We start from the raw sequence: 26,775 nt of genomic DNA on the forward strand, positions 1-26,775 counted from the left end.
ATATATGCAAACACAAATTAGTAATGTAAGAGTGATCTCAACATATATGGCTATGGGTAAATTAATGGTATCTGCTCTTCATTGTGCTGTCACACACTTTCTGTACAGTTTCTTCAGTATTTTATGGCTTTCTATCCCTATCTTTATGACTGAGCCACAAGCTGTGACGTCCTCTCACTATCCAGATTCATCGTAAAATAGCAGCTACATTCCCTGCATTGGCTTTTACACAGGCTATGATAATCCTGTCTGATTGACTGTGCTATGCCATGTGATATGATAAATGCAACACATTATGGGGAAGCCTGATGTCTTCTGAATCTTCCCTGGCAGATTCAATCTTTTGTCTTGTTTTGTCTGGTTTAAAATGGCGTTGCGCATTTTTTTTTATTGAATTGCCAATTGTTTGCTCATCTCTACCTTTTACCCTTAAATTTCTGCAAATTTTGACCACAATATTAATTCAATACTTTGATACACAATGTTAGCAAACCCTCAAAAGTCTGCCAATCACTTGACTGCCACTTGTTGGTGATACAGACACATACAATGTAAACATCTCCCGACAAAGTATCACAAAATTATGTTGTTTTTTTTTCGAAGCTGCTAATCTTGGAGTATGTCAAGCCAGGATGTAACTTAGGGATGGACTTTAGTTTATTCAATTTATACATCATATAGTAACATGAAGAATCACAGCTAGGTTGCTATTTTTTTCTCAAACTACCCAATTCATAAAAGGGGTTGTCCACCATTTTTGTTTTTTTGAACATCCTAGTATGGTCTGAAGATAAAGAATAATGCATATACATTTAACAATCCCCTACTGCTCCCCGCTATTTGCTCTTGGAGCTTCACTACTGAGACCAGTGACTTCATCGATCACATGTCCGCATGGCCGGACCAGGATGTATAGGGATGATCTCCTTACTTCCATGGAAATGTGACCGCTGCAGCCAATCATGTTAACCTACCTGGAAGTGGAAGCTCTAAGTACAGTGCTATGAGTATGAGTATAAAATATTATTATTTATTTTTTTATCTTATTTTATTTATTTATTTTTTTTAGACCGTGTCGGTTGTCTTTCTTTTTCTTTTTTTTTTAGTAGTGTGCGACCATTTTTAAAGAACAAGGGTCAACGACAAAACTTTGACCCACGGAAGCTGGGATTTATTGCAAAAAACAGCAGCAAAAAGTAACAAACTACGGATTAAAAAAAATGCCAACAGAAAATACTGCCGCTACCATTTATATGTGTATTGTTTTAAGCGACGGGAGAGTAATCGGTAACTCTACCACCTTGTATTGCTCTTCTGAAATCATTTCCACCTTTACTGCGCATTGTTATGGTCCTAAATGGAATTAAAGACCATACTTTATGAGATACCACAAACCCAAAAGTGACCTGTTTTAGGAGGCTTCTGTTAGCGAAGAAGACGCTATAACTCTTCTAATATGAGGTGCGTTAAACAAAATGTTTGTTTTTTTTTCTGGTAAGAGCAAGAGTAAAGCTATATCATCTATCAGTGTTCCCAGGCTGGCTTTCTGTTCCATTATATGACCGAGAAATTTAACATGGCATATAACAACATGGCAGACCCTTTAAAGCATCTTATAGCTGCAATAAATATGTTATTTTATACTTTCGCTGACAGAGTGAAATGAAAAATGATATAATGTTGGGTTATACATATTACGGGAAGTGCTTACTTAGCAGAATATATATTGTAAGTGTAGTTTCTTGGACCAATTGCTATCTACTGGGAAACAAAGCCATCTATGACATGTTAAGCGTGTGCCGAAATTGATGGGATTTAGTGGATGAAAGGCCTGGCTAAGAAGGATAAGTTTCATCTATCACTACTTTCATGTGATAACTCTTTGTAAGTATGGATATTACTCTGGGTCGGTTGGCAAATGTATTATTGATTACCCGTCCATAGGCAAAGACGCCCAACACTTCTTCCTTATCAACTTCCATTGTTGTCTTTTCCTTCATGCTTCTTCATCACCTTAACTTCTCCATACTCTTTACCATTGGAAAAGTCTACTACTTCATTCTAACCACCAATAGAACACTTCTTCCTTATAGACTTCCATTCTTGTCTTTTCCTTCATACTCCTTCATCACCTTAACTTCTCCATACTCTTTGCCATCGTAAAAGTCTACTGCCTCATTCTCATCACCAATAGAACACTTCTTCCTTATCGACTTCCATTGTTGTCTTTTCCTTCATATGTCTTCAACACCTTAACTTCTCCATACTCTTTACCATTGGAAAAGTCTACTACTTCATTCTAACCACCAATAGAACACTTCTTCCTTATCGACTTCCATTGTTGTCTTTTCCTTCCTACTTTTTCATCACCTTAACTTCTTCATACTCTTTGCCATCGTAAAAGTCTACTGCTTCATTCTCTTCGCCAATAGCTACTCCAGCCAGATATGAAAAATGCTTAGTTTCATGAATATAGAAGGTTATGGCAGTCCTGAAGAAGACATCCAGATCTGTCGCAACCCTCTGTACACATGGGGCATCCATGTGTCTTCATTGGCACACAATGGCTCCTCTGGTAGTGACTTATCAACCCCTGATAACAAAGGATTGGGAGTTGAAAACCAGCATGCCGATTCTTTCTACTAATGTCATTTATCGGGCGAAAGTCCTCTTTACGATTAAGAGGACCATTCGGTTATGATCAGCGGAGTCCTCTCTAAATGCTGTAGATTTAGTATATCTTGACTTCAGCAAAGCATTTGACAAAGTCTCTCATACAATCCTTATTGAAAAAATGACTAAGTATGGAATGGACAAGGCAACTGTTAGGTGGATTCATAACTGGCTTAGTGATCGGACCCAAAGAGTGGTCGTAAATGGCTGCACATCCAGTTGGAAGAATGTCTCAAGTGGGGTACCACAGGGCTCTGTCCTGGGCCCTGTATTGTTCAACATCTTTATCAACGATTTAGATGAAGGAATTGAGGGTAAACTGATTAAATTTGCTGATGACACAAAGCTAGGAGGGATAGCTAATGCTAGAGAAGAGAGAGAGAGGATTCAAAAAGATTTAAATAAACTGGAGAAGTGGGCAGCAACTAACAGAATGGTTTTTAACAGGGAGAAATGCAAAGTACTACATCTGGGCAATAAAAATGAAAAAAGCATATATAGAATGGGAGGAATAGGGCTAAGTGACAGCACATGTGAAAAAGACTTGGGTATACTAATAGATCACAGACTGAATATGAGTCAACAGTGTGATGCAGCAGCAAAAAAGGCAAATGCAATTCTAGGATGTATTAACAGAAGCATACAGTCTAGATCACGTGAAGTAATTATTTCCCTCTACTCCTCTTTGGTCAGACCTCATCTGGAATATTGTGTCCAATTTTGGGCACCACATTTTAAAAAAGACATCAACAAACTGGAGCAAGTTCAGAAAAGAGCGACCAGAATGGTGACCGGTCTGCAAACCCTGTCTTATGAGGAAAGGTTGCAGGATTTGGGAATGTTTAGTTTGCAAAAGAGAAGACTGAGAGGAGACTTAATAGCTGTCTACAAATATCTAAAGGGCTGTCACATTGTAGAAGGATCAACTTTATTCTCATTTGCACAAGGAAAGACTAGAAGCAATGGGATGAAGCTGAATGGGAGGAGACACAGATTAGATATTAGAAAAAACTTTTTGACAGTTAGAGTGATCAATGAGTGGAACAGGCTGCCACGAGAAGTGGTGAGTTCTCCTTCAATGGAAGTCTTCAAACAGAGGCTGGACAGACATCTAACTGGGATGATTTAGCGAATCCTGCTTTGAGCAGGGGGTTGGACCAGATGGCCCAGGAGGTCCCTTCCAACTCTACGATTCTATGATTCTATGATTCCTGTAGATGAGGTTCTGTCACTCTCCCTCTCTCTCCTCTTCCCCAGGTGTATTTTCTGAGCAATTACAAGCTTCCATTAGTGAGAGTCACACAAATTTATTCATTGAAAATCAAATTTGGGGGGAAAATTTGGTGAAATTGACGAATTTCAAATGTAAAAGGTCTGCTTATCTCCACTCTGCTCCACATACATTGTCTTTGTATATTAAGACATGTCCACAGGTGGGAAGAACTTGAAGCTCTGAAGTTCTGGAGAAAATTCTCCAACAGGACCACCAACCATCACAAGTCTTTAGTAGTTTTGGTCTTCCCTATGGGCCAAAGGAACCTTTTGGGTCACCCAAGGCTTCAGGACCAAATTGCGCCTACAACCTCTGCACCCACTATAGTTACACCCCTTGTGTCTACCTTAACTTTCTGCAAATTTCATTGAGGACCCCAATTTGTCATGATATTGAATCAATACATTGTATGATGTATTAGCAAAACTTTTGACTATCTTGCAACTCAAATAACAGTTTGTTTGTTTTTAAAACTTGGTCTTGTCCCACTTATCTCAGGACGTGACGTGCCAGGAAGAATGGTGACAAAGGACACATCTGTAGTTTTCCTATACACTGAGCAGACAATGTAATGTCTTAAATGAACGTCTCTCTTCAAAACAATTTTGTTTTATAACACAAGACTGTTTAATGAAGCAAAGCTTTTCACACCTTTTGATCAGTGCTGTAATTAATGTGAACCTTGTAGTGACACATCCGTAACAGGGAGATTCGAAGGCTAAAGCTCGTTGCTCAATTCTCAGCCACTTCTAATGAAATAATTGCTTACAACATTTTGTGTTGCGCTATCAAACCTAATTAACTTGCAAAATGTTTTTTTTTTTTTAAAAATCAATTATTTCTCAAGGTTTCATTGTTTTTGTTATTGTCTTTTAAGTTATTCCCAACCTCAGACACCGGTTGACTTTTTGTGCTTTTCAAAGTAGATATGTTGAACCGTATGTGTCAATTGGAAACAAAAAAAGTTGTTTTTTTAATTATATATTTAGGTTTTTTTTTTTGCAAAAGGCACTTGCCGATGGGCTGTGTTTGGTAACTTAATGCAATTACATTGCAGGTTAATAGCATTTTAAAGCTGCCCGAGACTAAATTAACTTTATTCCTTTTGGCAGCCTCCGGCTTTCAGTCATAGAGGCACAGCTTCAGTCACTGCTCCGTACATAGTGAGCGGCGGCTGTGCGCTCCAGCAATAACGGACAGCCGGCTCAACAGTGTTTCGGTACAGAGCTAGCTATCACTCAGTGCTGGGGTGTGGATACAGCCGCCTCTGCTGCCCCCACCAGCACCATCACTCAGTATGATTGGCTCCCACCAGCCCCCAATCAGTATGTTGGCCCTCACCATCCCACCAATTAGTACGATGGCTTGCACCAGCCCACTCAATCAGTATGATTGGCCCTCTCTGCTCCAGTCCCACCACTCACTATTATGACACCAACCAAGCTCACCATTCAATATTATGGCCCCTACCAGCTCCACCACTCAGAATGATTGGCTTCTTCCAGCCCAAAAATCAGTATAATGGACCCACCAGCCCCTCAATCAGTATGAAAGCCCCCACAATCCCCCCAGTTAGTATGATGGCCCTCAGCATCCTCCCAATTAGTATGATGGCCTGCACCAGCCCACTCAATCAGTATGATTGGCCCTCTCCACTCCAGCCCCACCACTCACTATTATGGCCCCAACCAACCCCACTATTCAGTATTATGGCCTCCACTAGCTCCACCGCTCGGTATGATTGGCTCCTTCCAGCCCCCTAATCAGTATGGTGGCCACACAAGCCACCCAGTCAGCATGATTGGCCTGCTCCATCCCTCCTGGTGCACTACTCTAGTCTGTGCAGTGCGAGTACTGAGATTCCACAATACAGGTCAGATGTAGTGACGTAATCACACTTGCAGTGCGCAGAGTCTCAGACTCACCAGCTCAGGCTGAATAGTGTATCATGGAAACTTCAGGTCCATGATTCACCATTCTATTCAACGGTGTCAGTATCCTGAGGAAGCGGATATCACCGAAATTATGATGACGGGGAGGGAAGTGAGACCCGTGCTGGGCTACCGCTAGGAGTTGGACATATATCTATCGATATGCCATAAATATCCAAATTGTGAGACAAATAATTAGTGCTTACTATGTACAACATAGTTTTGCACAATTACCAGTAGCGTTTTGTCACATTTTAGAAGATTTATTAAAATTTACCAAAATTTTAAAGTATCAAAGGCAATAATAATCCATGGAAAAAAATGTATAAATAAAAGTAGAAAATATTCTACTTAGCACAATTATGTGTGACAAAGTTGTGCTATTCTGTATAATTGTGAATTTTAATACTGTTGATAAATCTTCCTTCCTGTGCCCTTTAAATAAATCTTTCAGAAGATTTATTAAAATTTACCAAAATTTTACAGTCCCAAATGCAGCAAAAATCAACGGAGAAATTATTATTTTTTTTTAAAAAATGGGGGGAATATTCTGGACAACACGTTTATGTGTGATAAATTTGTTCCGTTCTTCAACACCACCAGCCCCCCAATCAGTATTACTGGCCTGCTCCCACCCCCCCAATTAGTATGGCCTGCTCCAGCATGTTTGGCCCCACCACATAGTATTATGGCCCTCACCAGCTCCACCAATCAGTATGATTGGCTCCCACCAGCTCCCAACCAGGGTGACAGCCTCACCAGCCCCTCAGTCAGTATGATTGACCCCCTCCAGCCCCACCACTCAGTATTATGTCCCCCACCAGCTCCCCCACTCAGTATGATTGCCTCCCACCATAAATCATAAGTTATTAAAATTTACCAAAATTTTCAATTATTACATGCAACAATAGTCCTTGAAAAAATGTGGCCTGTCTTGAGCAACACTTTTATTATGTGTGATGAATCTGTAAAATTATGAATTTTGACCCTGTCGATAAAGGTTCCCCGTTGGACCCCACACGCCACCATTCAGTATTTCCCATTTTGCTTAGAAAATCTCTCCCATTGGCTCTCATAATAATACCTCTCTTCATGGCTGTTGGCACAGATATAGATATTCACTGAATGACTGTGACACAGTGAATATTTTTTTTTAAACGGAGTGACCTTGTTCTTGAAGCGCCTTGCTGCTGCCAAATCATCCGGCTGAGATAAGTTACTGGGTAATTAATACCCTGGAACATATTCCTTTCAGCAGTGTGAGAATTTACCAGTATGCAGCGTATGGGCATAAAAAGCATTCTGCCCCGACACATGCTGCATATTTTCAACCTCTTCGTTTTCTTTTTTTTTTTTCCGCTTTTTTCCAATTTGCAATCTACTGAAATGTATTCAGGTGTAAAGAAATGTATAAATCATTCCCTACCAAACCCATAGAGTTGTACCATAAAGAAATAAATCACAACGGCTCAAAATGGAAATTAATATTTGAAGGGTTTTTTTTCCAAGCATCTCTGTGAATCCAATTGTACGAGTAAGAAAAGTCTGTACTATTATCCTGCTGTTATACATCACGCCTTTATTAAACTTTTACCAACTGCTTAAGCACCCCTTTAATCCAGCCTCAGATAGTCTGCATGTTCCTATAGGTTGGCATTTGTTTTTGGGCTAAAACCACTTTAACGGATGTGGAAGATAAGGCAGAGGAGCTGGCTTTATACACACAGCCTATTCATGTCAAATGGAACTTTGCAATACTTCATTTTTCCTGCGGGAGTGCTGTTGGGAAATCAAACTCTTGTGTTTGGAATCTCCCACATATTAGAGAGCTCTAGTCGTGGGACACTCTTTGTCTACAAAGTGAACTCAGTGTTACGAAATAAAATTGATATCTCGAGCTATATTTTTAACCTTCCTGTCTCCTGTAGGAGACAGTCTCACGTACATCAGACAGGACGTCCTGTCTCTACCATACAGTAGACCTATCCAGTCAGTCTCTTTGAAGTCATGCCATATTTCTTAAAGGGAATGTGTCATTGGAAAATAACTTTCTATTTTAATCTTTTTTTTTTCATGTATTTTTTAAACTTTTTTTTTATTTTTCATATTACAATCTGTATTTTTTTTTTTAAAAAGAGATCTTGCAATTTTCACTCTGGCCACTGATTGTCATGATCCAGGATGGACTTTGTCATTGGCCTTCCTGGTCAGACAGGGGTTAATTGTTTCTGCCTCTCTGTGGCAGAGGGCGGCTATTTAATGCTCACTTGACCTAGGTCCGGTGTCAGTTATACTCCTGCCCTCGTCTGAGTTAGTTGATCTCGTGCGTACGTGTGCCTTGTGCCTGATAACTTGCTTGCTTGTTTGGTTTTGATCCGGTTCTGTCCCTGTTACAAGTTCTGCCTGTCCCTCTTGTACTGCGCTACCTCTCTGTGTATGACCCTCTGCCTGTGACTTGACTATTCTTTGCTCGTGCCTCTGGTACCGCACAGCCCTCTCCGTGTATGAACCCTCGCTTGTCTGACCTGCGTTTTCCTCTCCGCTTCTACAAGTTTCCCTGCAGTAGGTACATTATATCATCTGCAGCAGTAGGATGCTAAGCCCTGCCCCCTGCAGTCACATGATCTAGGTCCTGGGACTCCTTACTATTTTCAGTGCCGCAGGTCCTGTCTGCTTGAACCGTCACTACTGTATTGGACCCCGCGCTCTCCCATAGTGTGGGTAAGTCACCCTGCTCGGCGTGGCAGTTTGCCGACGCTGACCGGGTCCTGACATTAGAGTCCTGACACTGAGGCTTTTTAGACTCTAACTTCCTGTTGTTTCAGGAAATTTACATGTACATTAGCAGCAATGAACAGACTCCTCCCCTATCTTTTACATTGAAGCATCTAATGAACGTGTACAAAAGTCATTGTGAGTCAGCTGGTAGATCTTGTTTTATTGCCATGTTTAGAGGAGTTACCTGTCATTTAAATCCTGCCTCTGATGATATTCAGACTTCTGAATGGATAAATGAGTCTATAAAAGCCCCAGTGGCCAATGTGAAAATTGCAAGATTTCATTTTCAAGAGATATATACTATATATATATATATATATATATATCTGTGTGTATATATATATATATATATATATGTGTGTGTATTTATATATATATATACACACATATATATATATATATATATATATATATATATATATATATATATATATATATAAAAAAGTGAATTTAACTTAAGAAGCTGAATTAAACAATAGGTCATTCCTCTTTAAAGTGAGCTTCCTTTTTGAAGTGATCTTTATATATAAGCTATTAATTATTAGAATTGGTCTTAAGACCTATAAGAAGCCTCTATGCATCGTCTATGTTGTGTTTATTGCTTGTCCCAATGTAATTATCAGTAAATCAGCAATTAATGTGGAGCAGAGATGATTTTTTTCCTAGTGATATTTATAATAATGGTTTGCAGTAATGTATTGTTTAATATGAATTTATCATTTTATGATTTGTGTTAATTGCTGCCGGAGGATTAGATCAGATCAGTAAACGTTACTACACACTCAATTTTTTTTAAATATTGCAGGATAAAATTTTCGAAGTGTTTTCCTATATCTGGTAGCAATAAATACACTTTTACCTAAGGAGGAAAATGTAGGAGCCTCCGAGGATTAAAATTTTGCATATAAAATCTGTCCATCCGTGAACAAATGAAATTACATGCAATACTTAAAAAATGTAATTATGGGAGATAGTTTAGCAAAACTCAGTATGCCTCCTAAATCTCCACTTCATTATATTCTGATTCTATTTATTTCTGTATTTAAAGGGAATCTATCAGCAGGTTTTTGTTATGTAATCTGAGAGCAGCATAATGTAGGGGCAGAGAATCTGATTCCAGTGATGTGTCACTTACTGGGCTACTCAGTGTAGTTTCTTTAAAATCATTGTTTTATCAGCAGGAGATTATCACTAGAGGACTATTAAATCTGCTGCCAGATAGTCCAGCCCTGCCCCCACCATAGATTGGTAGCTTTCTGCCTAAGCAGCCAATCAGTGGTGTGGGTGGGGTTACACAGAGCTCAGCAATCAGAGAACTGAGGCAGATAAAAAAGGTTTGTAATCAAAACTGTAGCAAGCAGCCCAGGAAGTTATACATCACCAGAATCAGGATCTCTGCCCCTTAAATGCTATCAGTTTAGGTAGGAAAAAGCTTGTGACAGATTTCCAATAACATCTCTTTTAAAAGGACCTGTCACTTGTCATAAAAATGTGCGAAAAAAATGTGACTGCTGGAATTTTCACGCCACTCTCACCCCTACGCTGACAAAGTGGGTGCGTCAAATTCATGATAAATGATGGCGTCCACTACGCCACAAATCTTATTCCAGCAGAGACTGGAGTAAGATTTGTCGCCAGGTGCAGTGCTCGTGTGATGTAACGACTTCACGCGAGCCTCCGGGAACGTGAGTCCCGATACTGCCGGAACGGCGCCTGCATCAGAGGTGAGTACAGGTGTTTTTATTTTAACGGGGCCAAACATGAGGAATAAGAAGGGGTTGACCAAGTACTGGAACCTCCTTGGAATAAGAGTTTACTGGATAAAGTCTTAAATAAGCCACCCTTGAATTTACGTCAGTAGCCTATCAATATCTTATTGGAACCCCCCAGACACCCACACTGATATGTAGAGTTTTGGTAGGACCACCTCTGGCCGAAATAATAGCGCTCCCTATGGCCGTGCCTTGTACTACAGCTTATCCACACTCACTTCAATAGGGCGAGTCACGGTATTTGACAGAGCCTCGTGTAATATCCCTCTAAGAATTAGAATCTGTGTTGATACGTTCCATACGGCACGGAGGTGACGCCGCCACCGGCCGATGTAACCGTAGCCTCATTCGCAATCACAATGTTGAATAAAATGGCTTGGAAAATAAATCACGGATCAAAGAAATGTTGCTTCTCGTTGGAATGAAGAATCCACACCTCTATGTTGTAAGGCAGGACTAAGCCTGTGGCTTTGCTGCCGGCAGTCAGTGTCATTGCGAGCTCAGGCTTTATTATCCTAACCAATCACTGTCTCCATCTAACCGATTGCAGAAAATTCTTAAATGATGGTGGGAAGGAGATAGATTGGAAGGCCTGGTTACTGCGGTTGTAAATATTCACCCTGCCGCACTCGTTATTTCACTCTAGTGGCTTTAATTTATTATAAAATTATACACCGCACTTGTGACATTGATCTCGCATTGATAAACTGGCCAATATTTGTTTGGCGTTTGTGTAGACTTCATCTTGTGGCTTGGAAACATTAATCGTGCGTGTTATACATACGTACACATTTTTTTCCCGTCGACTTTTGATTAATAGAGAGCAGATTGAGTGGGCAGGTGACAAATTCAGCACTATACCCTGTTCAATATTTCCACCATTGTGTCTACTTTGCAGATAGAAATTGACTTAAAGGAACGCTCCGCTCCACAGCATTTTTTTTCCTTAGTTTTCGATTCTTAAATTGTACTTTGTTTTATATATGCTTAGCTTTCATTTTGTGATTTTTTTCATCTTGATAAATACTAAATTTTTCCAGTTTCCTACTCCATCTCCTGGTTTCTGTGGTCCTAGTGAACCATGGTAACGTTCTCCTTAGAACCTCATAGATCTGATATTTATGACCCGCCCTTAGCGAGCAGCTTTCGCCATTGCCGAAATTTCACACGGTATGGAAAACCACATTTCGATATGTTGTGAAGTGGTCGATCTAGACAAGTACAGCTCAGTTCCCATTCGCTTCGACAACCATATTCCACCATCACAAAATGTCATCCTTCCATTGACTTCTTGGTAGGCATATATTCTCACTTTAGACATTTACAGTATAGTCACTGTTCCAACTTATCTGACAAATTTGGGGTCCCTTCATACCCATTTTCTAAATCAAAACTTTTTCCATTAGAGCTTGGCGAATATACTGTATTTCAGTGGAATTGAGTTCTACTTGAACTTTACAGAAATCCGTATTTTTCAGATGTCGGATTCTCTGTAATTTACTTCACGCGAATTCAGCAAAATGTTGGCTGCCATTTTGCTAAACCATAGAGGGTCAGCAAAAGGTTAAAAAGTAACACGAAAAACTAATTCAACTCAATGTTCACCTCTCTGGCCAACTCCACTTCTCACTGTCTATCGTACAGTCCTCGGTGCCTCTTCTTACCGCTACCATGCGTTTAAACTCGGAGCATCTTCACACTAGGCCATGACTTCTGTCTGCGACTAGGGCCGGGATGTCCCCGCACAATCCTTCCATGGCTAGTCGCGACCTTGAGTGTGCGTCACAAGGTCATGACGGAAGTTGGCCCTTTCTAGGCAGGGACTTCTTGTATAGAGTGAAGATACCCATGGTTGAGTGTACGAAAAGGCGCCCAGGACCTCTGGGGGAGAATGAGTAGCAGCCGTGCATGGTGAGGTATTTGTTATTTTTCTATTGTTCTTTTTCTACACCTTACATTTTTTATGCTTCGGGTTCTCTACAGACTCCTGACCATAATAAGGGGCATTTAATTTGCATAATATAAACTTGCTGTGAATCAAATTTCCCAATGAAATCAGCACAATTTGGCAAATTTGAATCTGATCATCTGCTAAAGCTGCTCCTTTATTTTTTGGATTTTGCCTTTCAAGTGACCGCCATTTTTCACAATAGGAGGGTTTCGAGCAGTGATAAGTGTGGATACCACTTTGAGTCAAACCCATTTTTTGACATCATTCTTGTAGAGAGTAGAGTGGCATATGAGCCATTGAGCCTAATCCCCCAATGAAGAGACCATAAATGGTGATGCCAAGTAGGTGGCCCTATTACAAATTGGTTATTTCCCTTGTAGTCCTCGTAGAATGCCATACAATGCGCATCTCAAAGACAAACATTTTGGAGAAAGGTGGGTCCACCATCTATCTTATGCGTATGAAGGCCTTGTGGGTTCTCCTTTGATAGATGATGTCCGGGGACAGAAGGATCTGGCATTTCGAAAACCCAATCCTATACAGTAAGTCACCCCAAAGGTGTTTGGTTACGACTCCCCATATAAATCACATGCACGCTAAGTCGAAACCGAGCATGCATATATATGGGAGGGATTAGAAGGTATAACTGTTGGCCAACAGCTGTGTGAGACGTACCAGCACTTTAAGACTGTTTACTTTGTCATTAACATGTTTTGTTTTCCATTTGCAATTATCTTTACGCGCCTTTCAGAAATAAAATGTCGCGTTCTGCCAAATAAGCTGTTGCCTTAATCTTGATGGAGCTCATTTTTATTTACTCTCGGAAAAATATTGAAATAATTGCTGTAATATCCTGTGGTCTGTGTTTTACGCACAACTTCCTTTATAGTCCTTGTGGTCAATTACATCAGTCTTTTACTTAAAATAAGGGGGAAATGTGCAGTGAAGCAGTAGGGCCACTTAGCAAGTTATATTAAAGGGCCATAAAAGAGAAATAGGCACTCAACTAAAAATCTGTAGTCACGTTCTCCGCGTCATAATTTAATCAGAATTTTATAGCATTTTGAGGGCTTCACGTAGAAAAAGTCATCCCTCAGAAGAACTATTTGACAGGTTTGAGTTCTTACAACTATTTTCTCAGAGTTTAATATTCATCCTAAAAAATGTTGAGTGATTGAGTAGTAAATTAGAAAGCAATTGTAACTAAATTCCTTTGGGAGCCATTACTTCAATTCCAATTCTCTCTTGATTTACAGTAGGCGAAATCTTAGTGATAAATGGTAGAAGAACTCGTAGAAGCAAGTACAGGATAAATGATTAGGCGAAAATGCTAGCCAACACAAAAAAAAATCACCAAAAAATATGTTGTGAGAATATCGGAATCTGCTCCATCATAGAGCTGAAAACTGGGCCATGGAGATTTTCCAGAATGTTATACATTTTTCATTTTTTTGTCACTAGCATTCCATTTTTTGGAAGTTTGAAACTATGATGTCCAAGGTTGGGCAGATGTCCAACCAATAACAGAAGTTTAGGTGCCCATACACATGAGATGTTCATACGTATGATCTCTCCCGAGTCTTGACCACTCCATACACATGAACGCCCAATTCGGTCAAGTGGTCATGTTCTCGAAGGGGAGATGGCAGGAAGTTGGTAGAATTATCTCAAAATCTAAAAAGCAAAAAGATTGAGCCCTTAAATTTAAACTTGATTCTTCTATCCTGACATCTGTTGGATGAAAGTCGTGATGCCTCTATACTCAAAAGATGGTCAGTCGGTCAGAAACCCTCAAGTCTTTGTCAAGCCTTTTAATTGTTACATGTCAGTGGTTGCCCAAAATTGATTATAGACTGAGGATCTTTGTGGGCTTGTTTTGCCAATTTTTTTTGTTTCCTATTTTGGGAATTTCCACCCAATTCTGGTTTCCATTATTTTAAGTAGCACAATTTGGCTCCTTACCCTTAGTAAGGTATAAATGTGAGACTAATCAATTGGCTGAAAACTCATTGTTGATAGTATGTTCTGAGAGGCACAGAAAATTAGGCCAATCTTCCCACCTTTTCCAAATATTAGATCTAAAAATTGTGTGAAGATGTAATCCTTCATTCTGCCAATGAGATTTCAAATAGAAAAAGAAAAGGTTAAACATGGCGTGGTGCTAATTTCTCCTGGTGTTTCATAGCAGTAAAGGAAGGATGATACTGAAGCTGGTTGCCTTACTGCCAGACACAGAATTGTAGGAAGGAGAAATATAGATCAGATTAAGCGTATGTCAATTTGTACAACAATGTAAGACAGAATAGGACCGGAGGAGAGGACCGAAGGTAGAAATTATTAGGGAGTAGAGAGTGTCCTAAATTTATGTTTCCTTTAAAACCCACCCAGTCTTGGGGATTTTTGACTGTGGTGTTTTGCCAAACTGAAAAGTTGTTTTTGAAAAAAAAACTCTAACTGTGGCCATCTTTAAACTGTCAATTGTATACATAAATTTGTATGTTAATGTAAAAAATATGTTGAATTCTGAATATAATTAACTATATAGAAAAGCAGCAGTAAAATCATTGATTGTTTTCTTCTTTCTTGCAGCTCTGTGGCTGTGGATTGCTCGGAGTGGGAATATGGCTTTCTGTGTCGCAAGGAAACTTTGCAACATTTTCACCCAGTTTTCCTTCGTTGTCGGCAGCAAACTTAGTTATCGCCATTGGCACAATTGTCATGGTGACTGGTTTCCTGGGTTGCCTTGGTGCTATAAAGGAAAACAAGTGCCTCCTCCTAAGTGTAAGTTACTACAATTGACTTGTACATAACATTATGTCATTGTGGAAGTCATTTATAATAAGGGATGATAGAAGTAGTGGTGTAGACCGTTGCTATGACTTACTATGTTAAAATTCATTTTAAGCAGCACATTTATTTGTTGTCCACCTATTGTCACATTTTTGCAACTTTCTCCAATCCAACCATCATTAGAAAGTTTTTTTTTCTTTTTGCAACATTCTCTGATCTGACTATCGATAGATCTTTTTGTTCTCATCCCTTGATTTGAGCATCAGCAGACTTTTTTGTAACATACTCTTTGCAATGTATGACCACGAGTGGACTTTTTGGTCACATTACTTTATCTGACCATCAGTAGACCTTTTTGAAAGCATCCCTTGATCTGACCATCTTTAGTTTATTTTTTTTTTGTAACATCGCTTAATCTGATCATCAGTAGACCTTTTTTTGTAAAATGCCAGGATCTGACTGTCGGTAGACCTTTTTTGGAACATCTCCTAATCAGACCATCAGGAGATCTTCTTGATCACATCTCCTTCTTTGACCAACAGTAATTTTTTTTTTGTAATAGCATCTGATCTGACCATCTGTAGACTTTTTTTGTGACATCTCTTAATCTGGCCATGTGCAGACCTTTTTTGTGACATCCCTTGATTTGACCACGTGCAGATCTTTTTTGTGACATCCCCTGATCTGACCATCTACAGACCTTTTTTGTGACATCCCTTGATTTGACCATCTACAGACCTTTTTTTGTGACATCCCCTGATCTGACCATCTACAGACTTTTTTTGTGACATCCCCTGATCTGACCATCTACAGACCTTTTTTGTGACATTCCCTGATCTGACCATCTACAGACCTTTTTTGTGACATTCCCTGATCTGACCATCTACAGACCTTTTTTGTGACATCCCTTGATTTGACCATCTGCAGATTTTTTTTGTGACATCCCTTGATCTGACCATCTACAGACCTTTTTTGTGACATCCCCTGATTTGACCATCTACAGACATTTTTTGTGACATCCCTTGATCTGACCATCTACAGACCTTTTTTGTGACATCCCTTGATTTGACCATCTGCAGATCTTTTTTGTGACATCCCCTGATCTGACCATCTACAGACATTTTTTGTGACATCCCTTGATCTTACCATCTACAGACCTTTTTTGTGACATCCCCTGATCTGATCATCTGCAGACCTTTTTTGTGACATCCCCTGATCTGACCATCTACAGACCTTTTTTGTGACATCCCTTGATTTGACCATCTGCAGATCTTTTTTGTGACATCCCCTGATCTGACCATCTACAGACATTTTTTGTGACATCCCTTGATCTTACCATCTACAGACCTTTTTTGTGACATCCCCTGATCTGACCATCTACAGACATTTTTTGTGACATCCCTTGATCTGACCATCTGCAGACCTTTTTTGTGACATCCCCTGATCTGAAAATCTGCAGACTTTTTTGTAATAACATCCCATGATCTGATCATATGTAGACTTTCTTGATCACATACCTTGATCTAACCATCTGCAGACCTTTTTTGTAACATCCCCTGATCTGATCAAAGGTAGACCTTTTTGGTTATATCCCATAATCTGACCATCGGTAGACATATTTTACAACATCTCTTGATCTGACCATCTGTAAATCACTTTGGACACGAATTCTCAGAACATTAAAAGCTTTAATGTTGAAATTTTTTTTTAAGCTAAATCTCGTTCTTCCAACCAAAAATTTGATATTTTAGAAAAAAATAAAGAAATTATTTGAAGGGCCTCAACCCAGTAATGTAATTATTTTTTCCATTAGAATATTATAAAATATATAATTTTTTATTAAAATATTAATGCCAAAAATAAATTCTCTTTTTCTTTTCAGTTTTTCATCATTTTACTGATAATTCTTTTGGCTGAGCTGATATTGCTTATCCTATTCTTTGTCTATATGGACAGGGTAAGTAATCTGCTTTTCTTTTTAATTTTCAGCAAATTCATATTGTTCTTACCTGTTCTATCTGCACTGGGGAAAAAAAAGGGTTTCATTTTTGCTTTTCACAAAATTGTGCCACTCTTCTTCCTGAGCTATTTCTGGCATTTCAACCATATATATTGAACAGAGTTGAGCTGTAATGCCAGTGTGAAGGAGAGAATGGCTAATGAAACCAATTATTAACCTTACATGAGCTAGTAATATATGTGGTGTGGCAAGATGGTGTCTACATCCTGAGAATACGCCCTGGAATCCTTGGAATGTGATGTGGATACACACTGAAGCCCATATATGGAACAGACCTAGCAGAGACCTATCACAGACTGACATGTTGGCTGCTCAGATGCTGTGTGACGTCCTCTTCCTGCCTGCTACATGATCTTTTGTTTGTACTAATAATACCAGTTCAGTGCCAGCTCTTGCCGATTGAGGAGCACACATCTGACTTTGTGTCCGATGTATTTCTTCTATGCATGCACTCGGCTCATATTTATTAGGTCAGGGGCAGGCAATAACTAAGATCTCACCTTAAGAGATCACCCCAACACCAGACACAGCCTATGAAAGCAAAAGTGGCGCTCTTTTTCAAAATAAAAGTTTATTTTTTTTATCTTGTATTTCTGTATAACATTGTTTTACTGTTTTTTTTTTGTGGTAAGAAGGTCCTTATTCTGTGCAGGTGGCTTGGTGGATTTCTAGATTGCCAGAGGGTTATTGTCTTACCCAGCTGTATAAAATATAAAAAAATATTTGATATCCCTTTAAATCATCACTCTCCTCATATTAATAACCTGGAACAATGGGGTAGACAGATGTTAAATGCCCTGTAAAGTGGATTCAAAACTTTGTTCTCTGTTCATTTCCAACATGCCGAAAATAATAAACAGCTGTCACTGAAATATGCTTTATTGGATTGTGTTTTATGAAATGAGGCCCCGTTATTCAGTATGGTAATGGTGGGTATTAGCATTTTAAATACCTATTGAGAGGATTAAACCACTCCATAAAACTGAGCCTGATTCCACTTGTGTGATGTGAAAGCGTTCTGTTTGCCAGTGACAGAACATTTTATAGGCCTGATGATTAATAGTCGGCCGGAGTCGTCTCACATTAGACAGTTTATCAATCCTTTGAAGCCATTCAATGACACTGAAAATGTGTGTTTATAAACTCTATAAACCAAAGCCTCCATGCTGCTTGGACAACATTTCCATATTCCATAGAAAAAAAGATTGATAAATGAGGCCCTATGTACTATATATTCTGCTATTACAGTAACACACCTTTATATAGGACCTTTCACTTGCTCCGAAAATTTGAATGAAATATCTAATTTAAAAAAATCTTTCCGCTACCCTGATTCTGACGCTCTTTTCCGTTTTGTGCTGCATCGCTCCATTACAGAGATATTCACATTTCATGCTTTTGGAGTTCACTATGTGAAATCTCTGCTTGTATTGCAACTGAGTGTTTCTACAAAATTTTCTCATGGGTGTGTGTGCTAACCCCTCCCTCCCAGAATGCTACCAATCACAGTACTATCAGTCAAACAGCCTCAGACCCTGCTGAGCTGTGATTGGCGGCATCTGGGAGAGAGAGGTAAAAACTCACACCCCAAGAGAAGACTTTGAAAAAACACCCAGTTGGACTGAAAGCTGCTTCGCTCCAGTGAAATGTGAACACATTTAGTATTTAGTAGTGCCCCCTTTTGAAATTATCACAACTTGTTAACGCTTTGGGTAGCCAGTCAAGAGTCTTCCAATTCTTGTTTGAGGGATTTTCATCCATTCTTCCTTGTAAAATTCTTGCAGTTCTCTAAGATTCCTGGGTCCTCTGTCGTCCTCTGCTATTTTGGGGTCTAGCCACAGATTTTCAATGCTGTTCAGATCAGGGAATGGGGGGGCATTGTAAAACCCTCAGCTTGCACCTTTTGTGGAGTTTGACATGTGTTTAGCATTATCATCCATTTGTATAAGCCATCCTCATTTCAGCTTTTTTACAGATGGTGTTATGCTTGCATCAAGATTTTGTTGAAATTTCATTGAATCCATTCTTCCCTCTACCTGTGACATGTTCCCTATGCCATTGGATGCAACACAACCCCAAAGCATGATTTGATCCACCCTATGCTTAATGGTTGGCGAGATGTTCTTTTCCTGAACTTTTGTGCCCCTTTTCTCCACAGATACCTTTGATCTTTGTGGCCAAAGAGTTCTATTTTAACCTCATCGATCCACAGGACTTGTTTTCAAAATGCATTAAGCTTTGTTTAGATGTTCTTTTGCATACTTCTGACTCTGAATTTTATTGTGAGGATGCAGGAGAGGTTTTCTTCTGATGACTCCTCTATGTAGGCCATATTTGTGTAGGTGTCTATGAACAGGACAAAAATGTACCACAACTCGAGTCTGCTAAATCTTTCTGAAGGTCTTTTTCAGTCAGGTGGAGGGTTTTGATTTGCCTCTCTAACAATCCTATTAGCAGCTGTCACTGAAATTTGCTTGATCTTCCAGACCTTATCTTGCCCTCCACTGTTCCTGTTAACTCCCATTTCTTAATTACATTTCGAACTGAGGAAAGGGTAACATGAAAACACTTTGCTATCTTCTTATAGCCTTCTCCTGCTTTGTGGGCCTACACCATTTTCAAAGTGCTAGGCAGCTGCTTAGAAGAACCCATGGCTGCTGTTTTTTTGCACAAGGCTAGAGGAGGCTAGGTTTTTCTAAAGCTGGGAAATTGACATTACCTGGCCTTTCCTAGCGATGATAATAATGAGCAAGCCACAACCCTAGCAAGCTAATTAAAGTCTGAAACCTTGCTCAAAGTTATCTAAGAACATAAATCTCCAAGGGTGTCCAAATCTTTGCATCAGCCCATTTTCCTTTTTGTAATTTTTAAAATGTAAAAGTATGTGTATATTTTGCCTAAAATACAATGGAGCTTTGTCATCTTTAACTTTAGGCCTTGTAGACATCATTTCATCTTCAACTTGCTTAATTGTTCACAATAACAGTAATTTTGACCAGGAATGTCCAAACTTTTACATGCCACTGTACATGTGACGTTTTAATTAACTTTTATTATTTTTTTTGTAGGAAGTGCAACGGCCCCCCAAAAAAAGGTCTTGCATTTTCAGTGTACATTTTTTGTTGGCAATTAGCACATGCTTAAAATAATTTTTATGTCTTGATATATCGGACTTTTGAAGATGGTGCAGTGCCAAATATTTTTATTATTATTTTTTCAATATATATATATATATATATATATTTATTTAAAGAAACAAAAAAATCACTTGGGTATAGTGCGGGCTCAGTTCCTGAGCCTGCTTCATACACCTGCCACATCCAAGTGATATAATTTTTCATGAAGGGCTTAAAAAGACTGGGTAGAAAAAAAAACGGAATTGGAGTTCGATATGTGCAGATCCAGCCGCTGTCTGTGCAGAGGTGGCCGAACATATGTGTTTCTCTGTGGAATACTATGGGGCTTCTCATGTATAGATACCCTACCTGGTACACTCCTTTTGCCTCCCGCTACTTCCTCCGCTCACATCGGTATTCCATTCCACCTTCTTCCAAGGTGGCATGACGAGACAAAAACATGTCTTCCCTGCCTTTCCTGTGCCGTGGGGTAGAATAGGGTGGGGAGGCATGGTTTAGGGTACGTGCACACGCTGCGGATTCCGCTGCGGATTAATCCGCACGGATTTTGCAAAAACCGCAGATAATGCGCAGGTCCAAAGACCTGAGGATTATCTGCGGTTTTGCCTGCGGTTTGGTCCTGCGGATTCACTATCTCCACAATGGTGGAGATAGGAACCCGCAGCGGTTTCCGCAGAAAGAATTGACATGCAATTCTTTCTGCGGATTCAAAACCGCAGCAAATCCGCGCGGCTTTTTCCGCAGCGTCGGCACAACGGGTTTTTTTTCCCATTCATTTGAATGGTACTGTACACCGCAGCTGAAACTGCTGCGGGTCCGCAGCGGCCAAAACCGCTGCGGAAACGCAGCGGAATCCGCAGTGTGTGCACACAGCCTTAGACTTATCAATGTGCTCTCTATGCCACTGTGGCGGCCATTTTGGAGGAAGGAGGAAAGGAATGCCGATCTAAGCCACTGAGGCAGCACGAGGCAAATAGATGGTACCAGATAGGGGGACTATACTTGTGAAATGTATAGTTACTTTTCCATGCCAGGGTGGAGGGTCACTTTAACTCAGGCTTTTTGCTTTTTTTTCCCTTTTATGTTGACAACAGAGATTTTTCTTCTCCACTTTTTTTTTATATAATTTTTATTTTTCTTCTGTTCTCATGCAAATGGCAAGGTTAATCATGTAAAATGGAAATGTAAGTATATGAAAAAAAAATAAAAAAAAAATGGAAATCCATTAGTAAAATTTGTTAGGATTTGAAATAATAGTAATAATTATTATTATTTTTATTATAACCTACAAGGAAAATACTACTACTACTACTACTACTACTACTACTACTACTAATAATAATAATAATGATGATGAAATTTATTAATAATAATAATAATAATATCATTATTATTTCCCATGTACGGTAGGTTTTATTAATAATAATAATAATAATAATAATAATAATAAAAAAATATTACTATTATTATTATTATTCTGCCCCATGTAGGTTATAATACTACTACTAATAATAGAAATGGAAATCCACAGCCACCCACACAGATGGACATACATTAGATCTCTTCTTCAACCGCTTCTGTTCCCTGCCCAATCTCACAACCTCTCCCTTCCCCCTATCTGACCACCATCTACTCACCTTCTCATCCTCGTCTTTCTCACCTGCCCCCCATGTCCAGCCACTAGCACATCCTCGCAGAAACCTCGCACACCTAGACACTCACAGACTCTCAGACTCTCTTCTACCTCTGTCCTCCATATCTTCACTCCACAACACGGACAGTGCCACCGCTTTCTACAACACCACCCTCACATCAGCCATAGACTCAGTCGCCCCTCTTCTGCATGGCAAAGTGCGACAAACCAATAGGCAACCCTGGCACAACAACCTCACCAAAAAACTTCGACAAGCATCCAGGGTCGCGGAGCGGCGTTGGATGAAAACACGCCTGCCAGATGACTTCACTGCTTTCAAACAAGCTACACTTGCCTTCAAATCAGCCCTCACCTCTGCTAAACAGACCTATTTCACAAATGTATCTTCATTATCCCACAACCCAAAACAACTGTTCAGCACATTTAACTCTCTCCTCCGCCCACCACTGCCACCTCCAACTCCACTCATCTCTGCTGAGGACTTTGTCACCTACTTCAAAAAGAAGATCGACCAAACAAGGCAAACCTTTACTGTTCCACCACCCCAACCACTCCACATACCAGACCTCTGCCGTTCCCTAATAACCTCCCTCTCCAACATCACTGAAGGAGAGCTTACTCATCTCCTTTCCAAATCACACCTCATCACCTGTGCACTTGACCCCATCCCTTCCCACCTGCTCCCCAACCTCACTAACATGATCATTCCAGCCCTAACCCATCTCTTCAACCTATCCCTATCTTCTGGTACCTTCCCCTCTGCCTTCAAACATGTCATCATAACACCCATCCTCAAAAAATCAAACCTTGACCCAACTGCTATGCCCAGCTATCGCCCGATATCACTGCTCCCGTTTGCTTCCAAACTCCTTCAACAGCATGTCCATGCTCAACTTTCCTCCCACTTCTCATCTAACTCCCTCCTTGACATCCTCCAATCTGGCTTCCGCCCCCACCATTCCACTGAAACTGCCCTGACCAAAATTACTAATGACTTACAGCCAAAGCTAACAGACAGTTCTTAATCCTCCTCCTTCTCGACCTGTCCTCTACCTTCGACACAGTCGACCACTGCCTACTGCTACAAATTCTTTCTTCCCTTGGCGTCAAAGACCTTGCCCTGTCCTGGATTGTCTCATACCTTTCTGACCGCACATTCAGCGTTTCCCACTCCCACACTACCTCCTCATCCCGCCCTCTATCTGTTGGAGTCCCCCAAGGCTCTGTCCTGGGGCCCCTACTTTTTTCCATCTATACTCTTGGCCTAGGTCTTGTTCTTTCTCTGCATTTTGTTCACGTACCTAGCCCTATGTTAACCTTGTCCAACTGATCCAATAAAGGACTTTGGTTTTTTAACAGAGTTGAAGAGTGCTGCATTTTTTTTTCTCCTTCTGGATTTTTGTTTTGGTACTCTTGGCCTAGGACAACTCATAAAGTCCCATGGCTTCCAGTACCACCTGTATGCAGATGACACTCAGATCTACCTCTCTGGCCCAGATGTCACCTCTCTGCTGTCCAGAATCGCGGAGTGTCTATCAGCCATATCCTCCTTTTTCACCTCTCGCTTCCTAAAACTCAATGTAGACAAAACTGAACTCATTATCTTTCCTCCATCTCACGTATCTTCCCTACCCGATCTATCTATTATGGTAAAGGCATCACGCTCTCTCCCGCACCTGAAATCCGCTGTCTCGGAGTAACTCTTGACTCAGCCCTGTCCTTCAAACCACACGTCCAAACTCTTGCCACCTCCTTTCACCTCCAACTCAAAAATATTTCCAGAATCCATCCCTTCCTCAGCCCTCAATCTACTAAAACTCTTGTACATGCCCTCATTATCTCCCACCTTGACTACTGCAACACTCTCCTCTGTGTCCTCCCTGCTAACTCTCTTGCACCACTCCAGTCTGTCCTCAACTCTGCTGCCCGACTAATCCACCTCTCTCCTCGCTACTCCCCTGTCTCTCCCCTCTGCAAATCCCTCCACTGGCCCCAATTCACAAACGCATCCAGTTCAAACTACTAACACTGACCTACAAAGCCATCCACAACCTGTCCCCTCCCTATATCTCTGAACTAATCTCCCAATATCTTCCCTCACGTAATCTTCGATCCTCCCAAGAACTCCTACTCTCCTCCATACTTATTCGTCCCTCACACAACCGCCTCCAAGATTTCTCCCGAATATTCCCCATCCTCTGGAATACCATGCCTCAACACGTCCGATTATCCACCACCCTCGGATCCTTCAAACAGAACCTGAAAACCCATCTTTTCAGGAAAGCTTACAGCCTGCAATAACCATTCTGCTGCCATACCACCGCCTGAGCTGCCACCTCATCACCACCAGAGCTGCTGCACCCTCGACCTTCTGTCTCTTCCCCACTATCCCATAGAATGTAAGTCCGCAAGGACAGGGTCCTCTCCCTTCTGTACCAGTCTGTCATTGTAAATTTGTTTACTGTTAACGATATCTATAACTTTGTATGTAACCCCCCTTTTCATGTACAGCACCATGGAATTAATGGCGCTGTATACATAAAAAATTTTATAAGTAGATTTTAATAATAATAATGTAGTATTATTATTATTTAAAACCTGTAAGGAAAATATAGGTCTCTCTCTGTACATCATCATCACGTTTTTTTTCTAAATAATGGAAACCACGATGCAGTGCTGAATCTGCCATATGATAACTACCAATAGCACCCAACAAAGTTGTTTTTTTACCAAAGCGCCCAGCATTTTGACCCCCCAAAAAGGTTATTTTTTCCCTTTTAATAAAATGTCATAGAATCTGCAATGCGTCTTTATTAGAATCTTCCCTTGCAGACGTGAACGAAGCGTCGTCAGAAAAGAAAATAAATATCTGGTTTTATTTTCTGGCGTAATTAATCTCAATAATTTTTTTAATGAAAAGCAAAATAGTTAAAAATATTACAGCAAAAAATATTTTAAAAACTGCAAAAAAAAAAAAAACTTGACGTGGTAGTTTTTATAATCTTTTTACCAACTAAAGATGTAATTATGAATTAATATCTTGAATATACTTGATGAGCGCTGAATGACAAGCGACTGAAGAGTTATGTTAATGTAGCCAACAAAGCCACTGCATTCATTTAGAGAAACAGAAAATGACTGGCGCTCATCATCTGTCTTATAGCTTTTAAGATCTTCCTTAGTTAGAAGCAAGTGCTACTGAATAACAAACACTTTTCTTATCATTACCAATGCTCCTTCGTTTAAGTAGTGTCTCATTTGCATTTCAAAGTGGAAGCCTTTTTTTGTAGGGACGTCTTATTTGGAGAAGCAATTGCCGCAGCGTCTAACAGGATTTGAGGGACTTAAAAATTTGCTGGAAAAGAACTTCAAAGTTTGCGCAGAAGAGTCCAAGGAAAAGATGGAGTTTGTAATAACAGAAGTAATGGGTCCTATTTAGACCAATTAAAAGTCTGTTTAATCTACGGAGATATCCAAATTTCTTGGGCCTTAAAAAAAAAATCAGATTTTGGTTGGCAGCTAAAAAATCCTAAAGACCGTATGCACACGACATCCTCCTCGCTTTTAGGGAGCTGGGATACAACATCCATCGTAGGGTCAAATTGGTAAGAAAAAATTAAGGAGTTCTCCTGAAGATGCCATATTATAGAGTAAGGGAGAAAAGCCACCCATACACAATCGATAGCTGTTGTCTGAAGGATCATTTGCCCGATGGTTTGTCCAGCAGCCACATACACAAGAATTCTTGTGTTCCCTATGAGCCACCCTCTTCTGGCCATGGCATATCTCCTGGAGAATAAAAGAATCAGCTGTCGGAAATCTGATGTGCCAGATCCTTCCTTCTCCCAAGATCATTTGTCGAAGAAGAGTTGTGAGGCCTCATGTACATTAGACTATTGGCCGATCAGGTGGGTACAGCCGATGTTAGTCAAGTGTTTATAGGGGACTTACGGTACAACGCCATATGATTTCCGGTTCTTTGGTCACCTGATCGTTGAGGCCAATGATTGGCTTTAGTGGCCTACTGACTTGAAAAGAGCATCATCACTTCCCAGGTAACTCCAGCTGGACAGCAAGTAATAACATGCTGTACCAGTCACTGGTGGACACAGACACAAAAGGGACCCTGTGCTGGGACAATATATAGACCCTCTGCAGTCCAATAAGGCACAATCCCACCTACTTTGGAGGTGGAATTGGGCCCCTGACCTCTCGGGCCCGTGTAGCTTCACTCGTTGCACCAATGGTATGTTCGCCTCTGGTACCAATCATTTGACTGCTTCAGCCAGCCATGGACCTCAGAATAAGGTCCATGAGCGACTGAACGTCTCATTCTGAGGTCATTGCTTGCTGTCCTGACAGAGACACCAGGAGCAGCCTGCTCTGAAACCGTAAGTGAGCAACATTTTAATAATTTTTACCTATCCCTTTATTCCATAAATTATTTTCCAATTTGGCCAATACCGTTAAAGATCAGTAAAAAAGGAATCCTATATACGGTATCACTCCAGTCTATGAATTAACAAGGAAACTTTTTTTTATAACGGTGACCTATGCGGCTATGAACAGGTCAGTGTGAAATAGGAATAGATTTTTTTTTCCTTGTAAAGGTCAGGAAATTCTCTCTCTATCAAAAAGAATTGACCTATAACCCGTTCCCCGAAGTCCAGGCAGTGACAGGGAATCAGTTGTGTTGTTTATTGTTCAGTGTGACTACCCTACTGTAACTAGGCATCTAGGTCAGTAGGACTGTCATTAAACTTGTCATCTTATAATGAGCTGACTCTGCATATTGT

General features: G+C 40.2%; 1 protein-coding gene across 1 annotated transcript in view; it reads left to right on the top strand.

Annotated features, from left to right (window-relative positions):
• TSPAN9 (tetraspanin 9) overlaps positions 1-26,775 on the top strand; it is a 193,542-nt gene that overhangs the window by 138,111 nt on the left and 28,656 nt on the right. Inside the window, exons 2-3 of the mRNA XM_073567812.1 lie at positions 14,968-15,159; positions 17,051-17,125. Coding sequence (XP_073423913.1) covers positions 14,968-15,159; positions 17,051-17,125 — 267 coding nt within the window. The remainder of the gene's footprint in view (positions 1-14,967; positions 15,160-17,050; positions 17,126-26,775) is intronic.

The sequence above is a fragment of the Dendrobates tinctorius genome, unplaced genomic scaffold (genome assembly GCF_039654945.1).
Source record: "Dendrobates tinctorius isolate UK_male_01 unplaced genomic scaffold, ASM3965494v1 ptg000020l, whole genome shotgun sequence".
Taxonomy (NCBI): Eukaryota; Metazoa; Chordata; class Amphibia; order Anura; family Dendrobatidae; genus Dendrobates; species Dendrobates tinctorius.